The sequence below is a fragment of the Hyalella azteca genome, unplaced genomic scaffold, assembly GCF_000764305.2.
Source record: "Hyalella azteca isolate HAZT.00-mixed unplaced genomic scaffold, Hazt_2.0.2 contig15387, whole genome shotgun sequence".
Lineage (NCBI taxonomy): Eukaryota > Metazoa > Arthropoda > Malacostraca > Amphipoda > Hyalellidae > Hyalella > Hyalella azteca.
In genome coordinates, this window is record NW_025945243.1 from 401,699 (window position 1) to 422,269 (window position 20,571).

The 20,571-nt window shown below is 41.3% G+C and overlaps 1 protein-coding gene across 1 annotated transcript in view; it reads left to right on the top strand.

Annotated features, from left to right (window-relative positions):
* LOC108672839 (active breakpoint cluster region-related protein) overlaps positions 1-20,571 on the top strand; it is a 44,102-nt gene that overhangs the window by 20,066 nt on the left and 3,465 nt on the right. The window contains exons 3-14 of the mRNA XM_018160583.2: positions 13,883-14,343; positions 14,789-14,977; positions 15,250-15,456; positions 15,879-15,992; positions 16,248-16,370; positions 16,606-16,797; positions 17,286-17,510; positions 17,759-17,948; positions 18,325-18,521; positions 18,834-19,000; positions 19,782-19,921; positions 20,183-20,423. Of these exons, the coding sequence (XP_018016072.1) occupies positions 13,883-14,343; positions 14,789-14,977; positions 15,250-15,456; positions 15,879-15,992; positions 16,248-16,370; positions 16,606-16,797; positions 17,286-17,510; positions 17,759-17,948; positions 18,325-18,521; positions 18,834-19,000; positions 19,782-19,921; positions 20,183-20,423 (2,446 nt within the window). The remainder of the gene's footprint in view (positions 1-13,882; positions 14,344-14,788; positions 14,978-15,249; positions 15,457-15,878; positions 15,993-16,247; positions 16,371-16,605; positions 16,798-17,285; positions 17,511-17,758; positions 17,949-18,324; positions 18,522-18,833; positions 19,001-19,781; positions 19,922-20,182; positions 20,424-20,571) is intronic.

A 20,571-nucleotide genomic window follows, 5' to 3' on the forward strand; every position in this document is an offset into this window, starting at 1 on the left:
TGTATTGAAGTGCGCTCGCTCTCCGGCCGTGCGCTTTGTTCTAGTCCTGCTCTACGAGCCAAACAACTCTCTTGATGGTTGCCAGTTTTGCAATCAGGCCTGCGTTTATTTGCAAACACCGCGAGTTCCTGTTTTTACCTGGAGCCCAATCATGTTAGTTGTTTTTCATCGGCGATCAAAAGTTTTCAAGTAACACTGGATCACGTTTCTTTGATAGCAGTCACTGAATGTATACTGCTTGAACGTTTGATCTGATGTCGCGCCTTTGATTTGTGTATGCGAAAATCATTCAACACAAAAATATCGTTTACCACCCATCGCGGCACGGGTAAAATATTTTGCAAAAATTTATTCAACATTTTTGTTGTAAGTAATTGCAGAGCGAGAAAATTTACTCTCCGCTATTTGAACAACTTCACAGTTGATGTCTTTCCTATCATCATTCAATTTGAGGAAGGGCTTTGTTCTTCCTTTTTGACCTCGTGCTTTTTTCAGAGGATAAAATTCGTTTCAATGCATGGAAACTTCTATTTGTCATCCATTTCACAGAAGCTACTGGATTTTAAACCATGATCCGGGCTTCTCATTTTAGTCGCGTTAAAAGTGACAGCTACTGTGATGCTTGTCACACTTGTCGTGAACAATCTGTGGCACGAACTAGTTTTTGCGCTCGTCCCCTGGATACACTGAGAGTAGTCAGAGACTGTCAGCTTGAATGAGTCATGCCCAGGCTCCTACAGGCCGGGCCACGCATTCTCTCCTCCAACTCTTATACTCGCTATCAAACACTTCAGCATTTGATGCTGCCTTACATTCACTTTTCTTATGAAATTTAAGTCTCGCCTGAAATGTCTGAATAATTTTTTTTACAAAAATATGTACAACGTTTCTATTTTTAATTGCGGTCATGTTATGTAAGTTAATCCGTCATGGGTTTGGCTATAGCTTATGCAACATGGACTATGCCTTGTTATATCTACTTTAAAACTTTCAAATAATCATCGAGTCAGTTATTACTGTAATGAACGTGCATGTTTAATTATACCAACGTGTCGTTAAGTTGGAGCCGCAGGCTTTCCACACTAGCTGTAAATGCCAGCAAGGCACTCAACAACTGTTGCTTGGTGCAGAGAATTGCACAGGTTTGTCTTCAATCGAAATGCACGGCGTGTTGCATCAGCCTCGTAAAAACCTCTTTATGATGCAACTAATTTTAAATGCAAACTTAAGTATGTAACTTTTTAATGAGGTCGCAAACTAAGCATTTGTTTCAGTATAGATGTAGAGCTATGTTGCTCCGAGCATGTCGAAATATTAATTAAACAATCAATTTATTTGCTAGAACAAAAATGTACATACAAGGCTATTTTAGGTTTGGCTATTTTACGTTTGGCTATCTTACTCTGGTTCTTACAATACATATATTTCAATGGCTGTATGGAAATCATTATAACGAGTTTCAACATATAAATAATCCCTAGTTCATAAGTTCGAATCCAAGTTCGATCAAGAACTGCAGTTGGTAAAATCAGCTCAATAAAATATCCACATAAGAAGTTGTTCGTGTGTTCAACGATGTCCTAAAAAAGTTATTGCTTTTGATAGGCATCAGGTGGGCGACATTTTTTATGTTAGTGAATCCAAAGCGTTGCTGCTGGCGACCAGTTCGTTGATCTCTTCTACTTGAGCTCATTTTTTCTGTGCATCTGTCCTCGTCTCGTACTTCATTCCGTAATTTTTCAAATTGTTGTCATTCACGATGATAGCCTGAAGTAATAAAAGTTGTGATTAATTTTTAAATTTTAAAAATAAATAGAAACGTATTTTTTCTGCTTACCTAACGCTGAGTTTATCTAAATTGCAAAAAGCAATTGCAAACATAGTGGATCAGAGCTCGCCAGCCTACTTTCTAAATCAGCCTGGTAATGCTATTCATGGAAGCTATACAATACAGTGCTCACTAGCTGGCCATGGAAATTCTTTCCCAACTAGAATTCTGAGGAATAATTAAGTTTCAATTGAGGTGCAGATCTCACCCCTCCATAATGGTGGTGATCTACTGTTTACTAGCTGCAACTCTGTGAAAGCGGCATAGAAGCAATTAAAAGGTTTCCGATTTATTTATGTCGAAAATACTCCGAGCAATTTCATCTCACTAAGTTCATTGAAGATCAGTGTGTCGCTCCTTGCTTTGTGGGTTTGAGTCAGCCGCTTTCCTTATCTTAACGGCAGTAAGCCACTGATATCGACTCTCTTTCTGTATCATCTTTTAGGAATAAGAACAGTTCTACTCATATTAACTATTCTCGATGAATTAATGTTTTTAGATCCAGATCTCTGATTATTCTTTATTATTCGTTGAGCTCGATGAATGATAAAATTCGGAGAGGTGTTTAGCATTTAATTGAAGCCGACCTTGACTTTTTATATTTTGACGTTAGTTCCGAATGCTCAAATTTTGTCAGTTTTTTCTTTGAATGTAATTTTCCAGCATGTACTTTAGGAATTACACATTTTGAAGCATGAGCTATCCTGTGCCGCTCCTGCTACCTCTTCTTGGATCCTTTTCGCAACTTGATTGTATACACCGAAATAAAGATGTGTTAACTGAAGATCTCCGGCATTTTATTTCGCAGTTCAGAGCACGAACTTCGAGATGAACTCCTAACTGTTGAGGTTGCACGAGCGTTGTGTCGAGTAGGGAGACCGTTAACGGGGTCCTGATTAACCGACGTGCCGGCCGCTTGTGCGAAGATATAATTACGCGTCGAGCGATCAGGTGCGCTTTAATCGTCGGTCGTTATCTCGTGAATCCAGGATTTGTACGGAAGCAATCACGACGGGAAGGTCGCAATCTATTTCTGGTATACGACTGAGCAGATGGGACTCGGGGATGTACTGTAGGGTTGTGGTGGGGTTTTGAGGTCAATGGTTTAGCTGCCCGAAGCGGGCATGGGCAACGGGAACAGACGAAGCGTTGCTTTCTGTGCCCGCTAACCTTCTCTTAGTTCTGTGAGCTGCGCTTGCTGGGCCAGGCTTTTGCGCGTGTCATGATACGGGTTTCCTTCATAGCATCAACGAATTCACATTTGATTCATTAATATGGATATTTTTTTCTGAGAAACACCTGGACAAGTTGTTATACATTAGTTTTTAATTTTATTTTTATGAATTATTCGTTTGGATTTCTACGCCCGTTGTTTTTTTACTTTTGTTGATTTTTTGCATTGAATGCATTTGCACATTTTGACTCTGTTCCACTAGCTTCGATACTAATGTTGTACACGAATGCTGTTATTTTCAGACTGTTGAAGTGAACAAACATAATGTAGAGAAGATAGTTGATTATGAATGTTGACATAATAAGTTATTGACAACTCTTCATCATCCTCGAAGACGAAATTAGTAGAACTCGGGTTCTCACGAAGTCTTGCTCACGGGTGCGATCACTTCCTACGTATGTGACCTCACGTACTTGGCTGGTGTATCCGTGACCTCTCATCCTGGTCGCCTTATCTTTGTCGGCTTTGCCAGGAAAGCGTGTCGTGCTATCGCTTATTATGGGAACGCTTGTCTCTGTTCCTGTGTACTGAGTAAGCTGTGTTATGCTCATACTCTTAAAGTCTGTTTTGAGTTAGCTGTGTTGGGCAATTACCATGTTTTGTGTGCGTAGTTCATTGAATGCGTCACACACATTTTAGGCATACTGAATTAACTCTTTAGTACTGGCATTTCATCCATTTTACCTGAAATAGCCTTGCATGAAATAACACTTACGTTTATCATACTAAAAAAATTCATTTCCTTGATTGAAGTTATGATGACTTAGCAGCTCTACAAGTCTTTGGTTTAGTTACTTTAGTACACCAACTCGTGGAAGGTATTGAATTAATCGTCTTCAAGGCAAGCATCATCCATAGTTGACCGGAGACATAGAGCCTCGTCTAGAATCTAAACCCTGTTAGAATCCTCGTTACTGGATCCTGATCCGGAACCTTCCACAGCTCGATCCGTGTCATAATTGAATGTCATAATTGAATGCCATATTTAGGTGACACTCATGCTGGACAGACAGTGTGGAGGACAGCTTCGGAGCGTGCGAGGCACTCGACGGGGCAGCCGCTCCGTCGCATCGTGGCGATCAAAATGCACTGCGCGTTCTGGTTATTTGTGCTCCCAGGCATTTCCTATGACTGCGATTGGCCTTCACGGATGCGGAGCTTCTGTGTTAATATAAAAAATTCATGTCAGTGTTCATTATTTTGTTGTGTACTACCGCTAGATTTTGATACGCTGACATACCATCGTATTCAAGCATCCGTGGTAAAACAGAGGATTTCTCATCATTTCTACTTGCATTTGTTCCTGAGCAAACCTTTTTAAAATCGCGCACAATTTATTACCATCCTGCTTAATAATGGTAAAGCACTATAAAATAATATGAATTATCTCTGCATAGCGATGTAACTTAAAGGTAATCTGCTCCCTACTTCCTCCTGCGTTTGCCATGAGTGCGTCTGCGGCCATGATTATGGTGCGGTGCGAGGTTGTGGTTGCAATGACCGGTTGAGGTGTCACCGGTTCGGGCGGTAAGCATGGGGCGGGGAGAGGGGGCGGTGTGCGCGGTCGTTGCAAGGGCCGCGCGCGACCTTCGGGCGGCCCTTCACCTGCGCCGCCGCGCCTATGGCGGCCTGCGCCCGCGCGCCAAACTCACCCGCGGACCTGCCCTGCCTGCGCGTACCCGGCGACTTCAGTTTGAATGTGTGTTATGATACTCATAATACCCTGACTTCAGTTTGAATGCGTGTTACATTCACGATTGTATGTTAACCGCCAATATCAGTTCAGTGTTCTGTAGCCGTCCCCGACATGGGTTTTCCGTCATTAAATTACTTCCTCAAAGCCTCTTCATTAAAACCTGCTCAGTGGGCACTTCCATTTTTTTTATCCTGCCACATATAGCGAATGCCAAAACGAACCGTATATGAAGCCCCTGCTCTGTGAGCACTTACAATCATACTCATAATACCCTGACTTCAGTTTGAATGCGTGTTATGATGTTCATAATACCCTGACTTTAGTTTTAATGCATGTTTGATAGGTACTCATAATACCCTGACTTCAGTTTGGATACGTGTTAATGATACCCTCAATATCATACAGCGGATATGCAACACTTGACTTTAGGTTGAATAAATGTTATAAAACTCGTAATACATTGACTTACGTATGAATACGGGACATACTATTCATAATATCCTTTACCAGATAACTCTTTGAATTGACGCTGTGCCACGAGTTTAAACTAAATGAAATCAAGTTCACCGTGTATTCTGTTAAAACTGGAAATACAGACTTGTACGACCGACAAAATCATTACTGAATACTACTTTACTAGAAGCGAGAAATAATGATGTACCTACGAGCCTTACATGATTTTTCACGTCGTCACTCGTTCTGAAAAAAATCTTTCTTAGCTCATTTGTAGTCTTGCATAGCGTCTTAGTACGTATTAGTGTAGATTATACATTTAAAAGAAATGCGCAGTAGTCGAAAACCGACTTTTGGAAGTCAGTGCTGGGGTCACCCAGGTTCGCCCAGCTGTACATTAAGCACTGTTACATGGACCCCAACAAAGGCATGTAATAACAGACGATTTCACAAATCCACTCTCTTGAATCATTTCTCTTGAATTTGAATTCCAAACTCTCACGAAAGGAAAATATTAACAAATAAAAGATCTAAAAAAATGACTGAACAGCAGACAAAATATAAAAAAACACTTCTCACGAATAAACTAATCTAACTATGCCGGATTTAACATAATAAATGACATTCAAATAATCACTAAATAAAAACAAAGGTATCATACCGATGAACAAATTAAAACGCAGCTTGGCACTGTGGGTGCAAAGGCTGGACCGACTAGAATGGACGGGTAACTTCAAATCTAACTTCGGCATTTCTAAACTGAAAATCCAAATTACAAAAATACCAAATCCTATATTCCCCTACCATCAGAGTTAGCGACGCGCAGGTCCGTGTAACCCGAAGTTTGCAGAGCCGCTGTTCCGGTGCGCGTGTTTAAGAGCTCATTTTTCAAGCCTTGTGCCGAGCGGCTGCTTTGACTGGAGTGCGCTCACACTGCACTCGAATGCGCTCTATTCTTGTGCCGTGATCGCTACGGGGTTATTCCTACCGCGATAACGCATTTTCCTTTGTTACATTTTTACTCTCTACCCGGTGTGTACTCAGACAGAAGTCGATTTATTGGGTTGATGTATCTATAGGATCTTCAGGCTACTTGGGGTGGCGCAGAAACGCATAGAAGAGTCCTGCTGGAAAATGAGCTCCTAAAATAGTGCAACAAAGTTCTAGCCTCTGAGCGCCGTTGCCACTGGGACATTCTTCTTGATAATTAATATTCAGACCCTATCTTGAATTCTGCCCCTGATTTTCTCGGTTAAAATTCCCTACACTTATTTTGCATGCATTTTTTTGCATGCACCACCTCGCTATGCTGCGGATAATGCTGGCTGCGTGTCATCATTTTATTTGCCACCCTTTTAAATGAAGTGTATCGTATCTTTTCAAAATATTAGCACTCAGTAATAGTTAGTTTATGTACACATTTTGCGACCCTCACTCCTGGAGGTGTCGGAACTCCCCTCCTATCACTTTCATCGACGGCATAGCTTCCTTGTTGCTGGCCCGTCTTCTGAGTACTACGCTCTACTTTTACTTCTTGTTGTATAATCGGTTTGGCGGACATCGTAATTTCCGAGTTATCATTCTATAATCGTTCCTCTAGTTTTCTTACCTTTCACTTTATTGAAATGTATATGTATATATATAAACCTCTTTTATGCAGGGCAAAATATCGACAGCGTATTTTTTACAACACTTCTCTTTAACTTCACTTCTTGTTGTTTGTTTGTTGGTCCGTCTGCTACAAATCTTATAATCGATATATAACACAATTCTACCTTTCCTATCCATCTGAAATTTTGGACACTTGCGTAAAGACGTAGTCAATACACTTCCGTAAAAATAATTTTACGCTAGTCAATCAAAATTTTTGCACACTTGCGTAATCAATTGACAGAATAAATAATTTTGAAGAATTTAATTTTTTAATTTTAAAAATAAAATTTAGAAATTAATTTTTGTAATATTTGATAATAAAATTAGAAATTCATTGTACATGTGTAACTTCGGAGACACTGAATTTTTCAAAAGTGTTGTCTTCAGCAGTAATTTTTAAACGCATATTATTAATATCTAGTTTTATGTGCACTCGCTTGAAGCCTTCGATGTAGTATCATGGATACTACACCGTCTCCTGCTCATCCCGATCGACGCTTAAATTGCGTTTAAATCAATTTCTAGGGGGCATGATATAAAAATCCGATCGTATCAGAATACATTTGCATTTTTTACCTAAATCGTGATAAAAAAATTGCTCGATTGTCACATATTCGATTGTTTTTGCGATCCAGTGTTTTTTTAGTTCAAAAATACTTTGAACTATTATTGTTCTACCTTGTTTCGTTTTTAGACCACTTTTTCATCATTTTCGTTGCAACCGCTGAGCATTTTACTTCTACAGTCGCGAAAAAAATTTTCACACACTCAAGTCGTAACATTTGGTTAATGTAACTTTGGAAATTCCGCCGCAAGCTGCTAGAGATACTCGGTCACTGTTTGTTTGTTATCTAAAAATAGCCAAGCGCATTGTCAGAGCTTGAGCATAGCACTTCGACGATCAAACTTTTGTGTTTTAGTTAACTTATTTTTAGGCTATTGATTGGTAAATGAAAATTAGTCGCTGTGTGCGCGGCTCATGGAAAAGTGTATACGCGAGCCTCCCACGAACTCCTTCCATAGAGATCACGGTCAGCGGTCTCTACTCTCTAGTAAATGAGGTCTAAACCAGCAGCTCTAAATTTGAGATGTTTAATTAGAATGGTGGAGAAGAATTGCCTCGGATTTTACACTGAACTTTTATTTGTAATGTACAACTAAGTTTCTGAGTGGTCATGCTAATACATTTTACCAGAAAGATACCTACTGCGTTACGTTACTTATTTGCTTTAGGAGATGAAGGAAACATGTTTTACAACTGCCTCTCATTGCTGAATACTTTTATGTAAGTTTTTTGAATTTACAGGGATTTTCGTGCAAAAAATGATAGCGAATGTTCTTCCTGAAATACAAAAATATATAATATATATATAAAAATACAGGGTGCGGCGTGGGAACTTACTCTTTTAAAAAAATCACAAAGTAAAAAGTATTAAAGATAGCGTTTTAATTCTTTCTTTTTTACAAAGAGCTACATTTAAAGTTTCGTTGGGTTTACTTACAAGTTTAATTCTTGAATATTACATCTTGATGAGTGGACGAAAAACTTCATAGCCCGCGCACCATATTGCGCATGGCGCCACCTTCCTAGGACTAATGGCCGCCACGTGGCGCGCAATTCAAATAAGTAAGTTCCCGCGCCGCACCCTGTACATCCACTCTCACGACTCTGCATGGTTATCTCTTGTCGTACCCATTCGAGCTGCATTGTGGTGATTTCTTATTGCAACTTTTCAACTTAGATAGTGTGCACAGTGTTTCTCAGTCAGAGTTAAGTTCCTCATTATTCCCACGCGTTTTTGGCGGTAATTCACCCCTGCTCATTCGCTTGCGTATCGTGCAAAGCTTAGAGGAATGCTGGTCGCAGTATCGATCTACCAAGCGCGATATTATCGCTTGAAGGGTGCGATATCGACCGCTGCTGGACTCCGTGCTTCCTGATGCTGTTCTCTATTGATTGTGCAACAGGGAATTCCATCAGAATTTAAAATGAAATTAGAACTCCATCTGTTTGACTTCTCTCCTTTTTGGAGGGAGCTTTTCATGCATATTAAAAAAATATTGGTTGCTCAAGTTGTTCTCGTTACACATTGTATGGTCCAAACCTGGTGATAGATGCATATCCTCAAGTCGAAAATAACTTACCTCGATATTTTCTTCAATCTTTAAGAGTGGTCGTCGGTTGGTCCGTTTGTTAGGCCGGCAGTGGAATTACTCCGCGACTTGGAAGCGCTTGAACAGCTTCCGCTCGAGCTGAGATTACTTCATTGACTGGTTGGAGATGTTCGACGATTACTTGTTTGTGTCGGAAGTGGAACCGTCGCTCACTGAATTGTATCGTCGGTAAATCAAGATTTGCTGAATACAAATAAAAATGTCGATTATTGAGCAGGTTTTTTTTGTTTAAGCATTATTTCATTTTATTATATCAGTTACTTCATTTTCCGATTTTTCGGCGATTGGTACGGTCATAAAATTGGTCAGGGTAGGTAACACTTATTCAATTCCGTGCGTAACTAAATTCAAACGACAATGTGGTGATAATTAAAATATTAACGTACTCAACTAGTTCCGGTGTGGGCATGTGAGCTCATATGTTATTCCTGTACGCTTTTATTTACTTCTCAATCTTCCAAGAGTATTGGTTTCATTCAGTGTTGAAAAATTGGCGTTATGATTGGGAATTTTCGCGTAAGTTATATTTCAAATCGAGAAGCATTGAAGCACTTCCAAGCGACAGAATACTTCGGGCATGACTAATAAACGTTTTCATTAATTTTTGTAGATCTTCTTTGCGCATTTCAATGCCGTTTGTGGGGAATTCTTGGCAATCTACTTTGTGGTATTGAATGAATTTAACTATCCATTTTCAGATGATATTTCTTCCACGAATTAAGAAAAGCTGTGTGGTACTCTTATGGAAGTAATCTGATAGTGTGATAAGATAAGAGCTTGCTTTGTACGATCTTTAGCGGCATTGCAGCCAAACGTATGCCGAATTTTGCTTATTAAGTCTTAACGAAACTAGTTTTTGTCGAAAAACTTCTAAAGAACGGTACAAGAGAATAATTAGGCACAAAATTACTTTGTAATTCGTGTTATTTCCAATTTAAATGCATAATTTTCAAAAACTGTTTATTTTATCACTTGAAATTATTTTCAAATGAGTTCCCGTGAATATTCTACGCTCATTTGGTGGTGGCTTTCTTCTCTTAAGAAGTAAATCCACTTTCACTTCAGCCGATGAGCTCAGCGGCTAACATTCATATACGATGCTCTGTTGAACGCTATGTGGTGCAGTGGTGGTACTGCTGCACTGTACCCGTGTGGTGCAGTGGTGGTACTGCTGCGCTGCAGTGGCGCACCATCAATCGAAGCATCACTGCGGATGTCTGGCCTCCGGCAAGTTTCTTCGATGCCGTTCGTTGCCAACTTTCTAGGCCGAAATTGCCTCTTGGAAAAAATGTGTCAATCCTCTCAATAAAACGAGCGAATGGCAGAATTTTCAGAAGAGTGGAAAATCTGCTCGCAATAACTAACTTACGCCTCCTCTTCCCGAGTGCAGTTTGTTTCACTGTCTTTTTAAGTAATAATTCGGGTTCACTTCATATTGTTCATTTGAAAAAACTGTCCTGAGTGTGTAAAATCTTGAATTACGATAGTTGTATCATAGATGATTTTAAAATAGTTCAGCGATTACCGCACATTTTTATGCGCTAAACAAGTTAGCTAAGTAACACCTCTTATACTTACCATAACAAGAAAACCGCCATTATAACTTACAGACACTTTGAAGCAGCTTTCTGTTCTAAAATAAAAAAAAGCGTGAGGCACCGTTTTGCCGTTTACCATAATCTGGTAATATTCATGAGGTCTTTCGTATGGCTTTCTGCCATTCCTTGCATTTGCAAAAAATCTTCCTTGCGAAAATCTAGTTTTCTGGCTTACAAATATAATTTGCAAACCTCGACTTCTGGCTTTGCGTCGTTCCATTCAGTACCGATTTCTCTTATGGCTATTTAACCCGAGGTATCAACATATGCAAAATTACATTCTGGGCAAGTTTTTATGTTTTTTTTATTACATGTGAATTGATTTTGTTCGCCATGTTTGATTATTTTCCGTGAAATACATATGTCATTTAATTGAGTCTTCCTACGGGGATAAGGCTCTTTGAGCCTGAATGCGTGTCCCACACTGCAGCTTCGGTCGCAGGAAATCCTGTTTGGCCGCGAGGTGGGCCGGATTCGGTCCGCTGCTCTCGTGTGTCGACGCAGCTAGCCACTGACCGGCAACACCAGCGACTTACTTGACCGAACCTCGCCAGACCTGCAGCTGCTGCTGCGCTTTCTGTTGTGCACCTCCTTCAGCATCTTATAAATTTCAAATTGCATCTCCTGGTGAAGAATTGTACTGAGATCTTAGCAGTATTTCCAACGCGTGAAACAAGAAAAGAACTGAAAGTGTGACATGAACGCGACGTTGCCAGGCCACTAAGCACGAGATATAACGATGGGAACTCGGCCTTAGCTCATCCTTTCTATGCTTCCTTCGGTGCTGCTACTCGCTGCATCCGGATGACGGATCGTTCGACACGCTGCTGAGCTTGCGCATGTTCTCACCATCTCTTCATATCACCCATAGAAAGTTAGGCTTTCTTATTGATGGTTACAAGACGTTTTTTCTATTCGTTATCTCGTTTCAAGTGAAATTTTATCTATTTTAAAAATGCCCCTAATGAATTATTACTATCCGTTTCAAAAATTCAAGTATTTTACTTTCTTTTCGGCACTCAGGATCTGACTATTTCGGCACTACTTGCCGAAATAGTCTTTAACAAAGAGGTGGAAACAAGTTCATTTCAGTTCACTTGAGGACAATAGCAACTTTTCGTTAAGAATTCATCAGTTTTCGGTCAAATTAATATTTATCTTAAGACGTTGAAGTTTAGCGTGGCTCTGAACCTTGCGTATTGAGCCCTGCCTGCGAACGCGATGTCCTTAATATCCTCCCGTGGAGTCCCTTGAGCTGTACATCCAAGCCGTCATTTGCGTGTGATGTGCTTTGCTGTGAGAAAATTTTCCTACCCAATGACTCTGCCCAGTCATTCTGCTTGCATTTATTTGAGTTCTAATAAGGACTTTTTTTTACTAAATTAACACTGATTGTCTTCACGTTATGGAGTCGTTTTGACACTTCATTGTGCTTTGTAAGAACCTGGGCTAAACTTTCAATATGCCATGAAAGTGGCAGTCGTACAGATCTAGGCAGAACGAAAATGCACCTTGCCCTCGCATGTTGAACTACTGGCAGTTTCGTTGTTTAGTGGTTGTGTCTATGTAACTGTCGAAAACAGTGTTGACGTGACTTCATTGTATTTGATTCACATTGTCTGGAGTTCGTTCGTCCGTGACTTTCTTCAAAATAGCATTTCCCTTAGAAGCGGCAATGAAAGAAGCAACAGTTTTTCTTACTTGTGACCTTCATTAGAGGCTGAACGTGACTGTCGAGAGATTTGCTTATTTAATGGAGATCTACGTTCCCAATTTCGTTGACTTGGTCCATGCTTTATTTAGTAAACCGTCATTATATTTTTTTCCTCTTTGGGTTCAGAGATCTTCTAGGAGATGCAACGATGAAAGCTTCTATTGCCTGATGTTTTTCCGTCAATTTTTGTTCTCGAAGTTCCCGAATTCTTTTCCAGATAGATTTATTCCCTGGTTTCAGTGCATTATCGATAGAAGTATGCATTTGTTCGCCGTGGGCTTGTTGAGCTCTTCTTCAGCTACACTCGTTATAACCATCTCAGCTTTATTGCGTTCGCAGGACGCGTTGTGAGCGTAGCTCCTGGAAGTCACGTCTGGAGACGGCAATTGTGATATTCCTTTACGACCTCCTATTATTACATCCGAAACAGGCAGGATGAAGTTCATAATTTAATAAGTAGTTTCTGCACGCTTGCTTATCATAAAATGACTTTGATGCTATATTTGTGGTGCTTAAATAATCCTATTTATATCTGAAGTTCCTGATTACCAGCACACAATGGCGGTTAATTTAAAACAAATGTCAGGGGCATGAAAACCCAGCTCGGGTGAAAGGTTTTTTTAAAGACCGGTTCGTCTAATTTCTTTGTACGTGGTGCAGCGAGACCAATCTCGAGACTTTCTTTTGATGTATTAGCATGCTTTATTTATTTACTTCATTGATCAGACGAATAAAAGATCCATAATCAAACCTCTATAAATTGCACGAGTCGTACAGAATCACATAAAACATTTTCAAAGAATGTAGATTCTATGCAAAGATTTAATTTTTCTAGTAAAATTGCCGTCTACGTAATCTAATAATGCTTGTCAAGCCTTCTATCTTCATTGAGTGAGCTTTTAATGCAGTCGTGTGGGCTCACACTGAACACAAGAGTGGTCGGTGTAGGCAGGGCATTTCTTGAGTCCATAGGGCGACGATGCAGTGCACCAGCGACGGCGTCTCCTTTATGGCGTCGTTGGGTCGCGTTTTCACGCTTTTTACGACTATCAGGGCACGCCTTTTGCCTCCCGAGCTCCGGCTTGTGCTGCTCTTGAGGCCACTGTTCTTAGAATGTCTTCTATTCTACGCGGCACCTGGAAGCAACTTTATAGTTCCCCATATCAGCATATTTTTTCGATTTCACTGTCCATAAAAGTGTTCAGTTGTGTACCTTTTTTGCTACATTTTCTTTGTGTCAAAAAGCTGTCTTGCTAGCATTCGTTATATTTATATATATTTTAAGTTTTATACTGCTGTGCATATCATGAACAATGTGAGGTATTAACTAGGTTAGGTACTTCTTTTGTCTTTCCTGAAATTTTGAAATGAATTATTCCATCATTTGTCGCATCTTGATTGAAATGTTAAACTTTTAGTCAGTATTTTTCACTCTCTGCCAAGCATTTTCTCAGTGAAGTGAGATTTTTTTGTGTTAGACTTGTGTGAAAACGCGATTTTTTGTCAAGGCGTGGTTTTAATTTAATTGCAGGCGTGTACGGCAGCAGTGTGGAATCGACGAGCCACATGCCTTCAGCTCCCGATAGTCCGCCGTGTGTAAGCTCAAGTGTCGTTCGAACAACAACCACTAACCACACCAACGTCAACCACCACCTCAACAACAACATTCTGCGCAACTCTAGCAACGTCAGCTCAGTTAGCGCGGACAGCAACCTTACTGATTTCACTGGTACGAATCGCAGCAAAACAAGCAGGGACAGCAGCGTTAACATTAACAAGAGTAACAGCAACAAGAGCAGCAGCAGTAGCAGCAGCGACAGCAGCATTAGCAGTCACGACAAGAGTGGAGGACGACGATGGGCGTCACTCAGTGACGTGGCCGAAGACCCTGTGCTGGCGGAGGCTCAGCACCTGACCATGTGCCGCTGTATCATTGCCTCCATACTCGAGTCTGAGACTGTCTACCTGGAGTGCCTGCAGGTCGTGCTGCAGGTGAGGCGCCAGGTTATATCTCGTAGGAGGGAGAGTGCTGCGAGTATTCTTGTGTATTCTTGAGTATTCTGAGTATTCTTGTGCTCATGGAAAGTAGGTTGCTTGTTGTTGTCGTGTAGTGTGAGGGATTGTGTGACTGTGCCTTTATCATTAGTAGCTCCCAAACCTCTTCCATGTTACTCTTTAAGATATACCACAAAATTATGTTGATAATTTCAAAATGATGGATAAATAAACGGCTAAATAAACTTCAAGATTTTTTTCTGTCGCCATTCCATCGCTTTGTGAAGAATGGAGGGAACCAATGCTTTGCATAGATAATGTGTATTAACAGAGCTGTCCATCACTCTCTCGCTAATGTTGAGTAAATATCAAGTTCCTAAATCTCCATTAGTTGACTTGCCTTGCTTGAATTTTCTTTTCTAATTCCTCGTTTCTTGTGCAGTACATGAAGGCTCTGAAGGCGACGCTGACATCGTCGCAGGTCGTAATCTCCCCAGACGATTATTCCACCGTCTTCTACCGCATCCCTGAGCTCTACAACACACACAAGGATTTCCTAGATGGCCTAAAGGAACTCGCAAGCCAGCACGATGCGCCCAACAGCAGCATCGGCAGCCTTTTTCTATCTCTGGTACGAATCAAACTGTGCATGTTGCTGGGTAGAGTATCCCGCGTCTATCTCATCCATGCAGTTCTTCATCCCTATAGATCATGAATATTTTGATGTAGCATTCGCAAGATTTGTGTCTTCGTAATTTGAAAAGTAACTGACACGCGAAGTAAATTTACAAATATGTGCTATATAAGTACTCTGTTCTATAATGAAAATATCTTTCTCGACATGGGCAGAATTATAAAATGAGATATTTAAGGAAAGTGTGTTAAGAAAGACTTTTTTCGCAGGCTCAGAAGCTGGAGGTTTACGGGCAGTTTCTGGCGAACTACTCGCGTGCAGTGGAGACGGTGCGTCGTTGCAGCTGCGAGAACAGCTGCTTTGCGACCATCAGCCGCTCCATCAAACTCAAGTCGCTGCATGGTCAGGAGCACACGCTCGAGGAGCTCCTGCACAGGCCCGTCGCCAGGGTTCAGAAAAATACACTCGTGCTCCACGTGAGTCACAGGCTTCATTAATGAGCTTCAGTTGTCAGTGCAGATGTCTGATGAACGTAGATCACTTTAAATTTTCCCGTGTCAAGATAAAACTCGTACCATTTTTAATTCAAATTGTAGATAATTTACAAAGTGATATTGTAGTGTAACGTTAATTGAACCTTACCAGCCGTTGCATATTAAATCTTCTTATAATCAATTTAAATGCTTAGAGTTTAAATATAAAAATAATGGTCAATCAACTCGTGCTAATTCTCTTGTGGCCTGCATCATAGGTGCCCTGTATGTGTTCATTTTTCAGTCACCTGGAAAAAATTACAGTTTGTACGTTCTGAGCATGTACATACCATAGTAATTTTATCTTGCAATAAACTCTAGAACATATGCCATCACTCTGCACTCTATGTATATTATACCTTCAGGACTTACTGAAGCACACGCCTGAGCAAGACAGCGAGTCGCTGCAGGAAGCCCTGCGGCTCTTCCAAAGCTTCCTCTCAGATTGTTCTGTGATACAGAGTGACGCTATGCTGCCGGTCAGTATGCGTATACGTGACGCTACTTTGGTACTGATTTTCACTAGTATAATAGTATAACATCACTACATAGAGCAACGATCTTCTGAATTTTCCTTGAGGTCACTGTAGCTGAATGCTGACTATTACAACTTTTTTCTTTCATGGAAATATTTTTACAAATATTTTTACTCCTCGTCGTGATCCACTTACTTGTTATTGCCAGTCATGATATCAGCGCTGATGATTGTACATTGACTTCTACCTGAACTTCAGTTGTGTGATCGACCTCAACGGCACCTCGTGCGCAACTCCTTCATCGTGGAGCTCGTGGACGGCAGTCGCAAGCTGCGCCATCTCTTCTTATTCAACGACGTCCTCTTGTGCGCCAAGTATAAGGTGCCATAAGAGTTGAAACTGGGGGCGCTCTGGCCGCTTTTAAACTCCAGCATATTTTACCTTTGTGGGGCGAATAGGAAGAGAAAAAAAATACTCGTCGTTTGAAGGGATACAATACATATAAGGCATCTTACAATATGTCGTTACTTAAATCTTGAGGATTTTATGACCTGGAAAGTGTTAGAAAAAACCCGTTGTCGCAAAGTTTTTCAATTGAAATTTTCTCTCGACGCAGGCTACAAATCGAGCGGATAAATTCACATTTGACTTGAAGTGGTTCATCAGTCTGCACGACATCTTGATCGAGGCGTGCAGCAGCCTGGAGCAGTTCAAGGAAGCCAACCCACCCAACCTCGTCAACCTGAAGAGTCAGGCGGCCACCGTGCGGGACCAGCTGCGACGCCTCGAGGGCTCCTCTGACAAGCCGGTACGGCGACATGAATGCCGTGTATCTCCTCCCCCAGCCGACGCGTTGACCCATTTCTGTCATCAGATTAGCTCAAGCGGGGAAATTTTGTTGCGATGCTGATGATTTAAACGCGTCTACTACTTATTTTTTGACGTAATTCATTATCTTTGTCAGTCAAGAATTTTATAGATTCATTTGTAATTGAAAAGTAACATCTTGATGAACGTTTTAACACTTCTTCGAGCTAATGATAGTGAAACATCGTACACTGCAGACATGCAACAAATTATCTTACGTGTATGCTTTTCAAAACGGAAAAATAATTAACCAAGTTAGTCAGCGCGCAAGTTGAACACGTAGAAAAATTTGCATTTGTTAATAATATTATTTGAAGAGTAGTTCCAACTAAGTAGGCCTTTGCCAGATTACACTGCAACACAGTGATGAAACTGTCTTTAAGCGTACCTTAGGCTTAAAAGTGTTTGTTTCGATGACGCATCGTGCAGAGCGGTACGGGGGGCGTGCAGTCGGGGGGCGGCGGTCTGCTGCACAACTCGCGCGTTGACAAGCTGCGCAAGCGCCTCTCTGAGCTCGAGGCTCAGCTCATCCTGGCCTCACCGTCTCTGCCGTGGCGCGTGGGGAGGCGATGCTTGTCCAACCTCCACCACACGTTCCTGCTCTCGTCGCAGTACGAGCGACATGAGTGGACTGAAGCTGTTAATGTCCTGCAGGTATGACGTCATCTGGTACACTGTAAAGTAACGCACTGCGTCCTGGTGTTTAGTATAAACTTGTGAAATTTAGTGACCTCCGTGTCAATGGAAACGCAGGAATTCGACCTTTTCTTGGCTTGCCAAGCGATTAATATCCATGCAAAAAAAAAAAAACACTCTCTCTTCCGCTTCTTCCATCAGTCAATGAATAATGTCATTTTTGTGCGTTTTTACAATTCACGTCAACGAAGAAAATCTTCTTGCAGAACAACACCCCGGGCGTGGGCGGGAACTCGCTGACGGCGCAGGAGCTGCAGGGCTGGATCACCGCCTACCGCAGCTTCCTCAAGACCAACATGGGCAACTTCCTGCTGCGCTCAGGACGCGACGAGCCGCTCTTACTGGGCGACCTCCACCTCCTCGTCACCGGCATGCAGGGACTCGCCCAGCCTGCCAGTTAGTCTCTATTTCTAACACTTAGACTGTGGCATTATTTCTCGTTAGGGGGTGATGCGAGAGAAGGTATAGCAATGGGGCGTATATGCAGCTGAAGAAATTATTGTTTCTCGTCATTTTCATGCTATTTGTTCTTATACTTTGTAATAAAATTAATTATCGTTGGTTTCAACTGTTTTCTTTTGACGATTTTGGCTGTAAATGAAACTCAACCTAAGTAAAATCTATTTAATGTCGCTAAGTAAAATATCTATTTAATCATCTGTTTAATTCCTTTGATGACAATAAACACCAGTTGCTCGAAATTTATGTGAGTTATTGTTTATTCAGATTTTAATCAGAGGTAATTTTTTGACTATTTTTTCTGTCTATTCAGGCTTATTTCTGAGTTTCGAAGTGGACTCGTACGGGCATTTCTTCCGCAAAGCGAAGACGCGGACGGTGGAGGGACCGCAGCCTGTCTGGAACCAGGACTTCATCATCGAGCTCGAGGGCTCGCAGACGCTCAGGGTTTTGTGCTACGAGCAAACCGAGGCCGACGGCAACAAACTCAGAGGCAAAGCTGAACTTGATGTGAGTCTGTAGAACATGTATATATATTCATTTGCTCTTGAGGATTTACACTGAATTTTTAAATATATTGTTTCTATTTTTTAGCTAGGCATCACGTGTATGTTGTTATAAATGAAAATGTTCTTTTGTGTTGGGCTTCAATGCGTCCAAGAAGTGAAAAGTTAGCTATATTTTGTGCCCGGAATTGGATCTAGGAAAATTTTATCCGCACCAAATAATTTTTAAAGTTAAACCCTCATTAAGAGAAACGGTTGAATCCGTCACCTAGTAAATGGCAATTCAAACTATAAGGAAATATGTTCTGGTTTTCAGCTGTCGACGTCGTGGCTGACGGAGAGCTTGCAGGAGCGGGTGTTGTCTATATCAGAGCTACAGCTGTCGCTGCAGCTCAAGTACCTACCGCCTGAAGCCACCCTCAGGAGAGTGCCCACGTCCAAACCTCATGGCCTATTTGGCGCGCCCATCGCTTCCGTCACCAAGTGAGCTATCATGCAACTTGTTATATCTTCGAGTGAATAAGAGAGTTTTTTCCGTCAGAGAACTGCTGGGCGCTATTAAGCAATGGATGTTTCCACGGTGGCGAGGCTTGAAGTCATAACGTTCGCTTCTAAGCGGGTGATGTTCATTTAACGATAACGTCATGAACATCATGGAATGAACGAAGATGAACTATCGTTGGATTGAAGCCACGTATCTTAATCGTTGCCACGCACGTGCATTCCGTAGACATTTCAAACTTACTTCCCTTGTTCGTTTACTGGCAGGCAGTCGATCTTTTGCGAGTGAACAACTTGACTTAGGTGAGGTGCTTTGCTAAGATAAAATGCCCTAACAGCTACAGCTCGTGTGCTCGATGATGTTCGTTTCATTGCTGCAAAATGAACACAGAAATTAACTACTCCTTTAACCTCTTGTATGTCTTGCCCTCTCGAATAATACTATACGTAGCGTTCATCCATCGCATCATAACACCGAATTCCCGAAAGCAAAAGACTCCACGTTGTGTTTATTAATGCTGTAATTGGGTCTTAGCTTAGCATTGGAAGTGAAACAAAAGCTCCAAGTTGTCTATTAAATAAAACACTGAATCGACAAGCCAACTGCTACCCATCAGAAACTTGAAGCCACGAGCTAACTTCGCTACTATTGACAAAGATGGTAGGACCATCAAGTGACCTCAAATAATTAGGTATATTTCTCATTAAAAATTTCACACCATCCAAAATGAGAGCTCATTACTAAATGTTTGCTTTTTTGCAGACGCGAAAAGCGATGCGTGCCTTTCGTGGTAACTCGCTGCGTGCGGGAGGTGGAGCGACGTGGTATCGGAGAGCTGGGGATCTACCGCGTGTCTGGCATGTCCTCCGACATTACCAGGCTCAAGAAGTCATTTGAAACCAGTGAGTTAAATGCACGTGTCCTATTTCCCGATAGAATAATGCAACCATTGACTTATGCTTTTTATTTTCTCTTGCGATTTCGTCCTCAATTTTTGGTCAGCAATGATTTCCCCATTCCCATATTAGTTCCTGATTGAACGTCGTTTGACTCTCCCCATGCTATATATGCACGCGGCTGTTCAGACCCAATCAAAAAAGCTGACATACAACTCTTTTCATACAAAACAATTGACATTCTCGTTTTTTTTCTCTCTGTATCAGACCCGTACGAAGCCGAACAGCTCATCAAAGAGGTAGACATCCACTCGGTGACGGGGCTGCTGAAGCTGTTCCTCCGTGAGCTGCCTGAAGCGCTCTTCACGAGCTCTCTGTACCCGAGCTTCTTCAACGCCTACGTCTCCAGTGACCCCGAGCTCAAGAAAAACACGTTACTGGCACTTTTCTCTCAACTCCCGCGCGTCAACCAGTCCATCATTGTCTACCTTCTTGAGCACTTAGTCAAGTTAGTGCTTTGAGACAGAGCGCAATTGTTTTATTGCAGAGATGCTTTTTTTCGTGTCACATTAATATCTAAATTTATTTTATTTTCCAAGAGATTCAGCAAGTAATATTTTGTGCATTTTATGCACATAGGGTATATTCGACTGAAT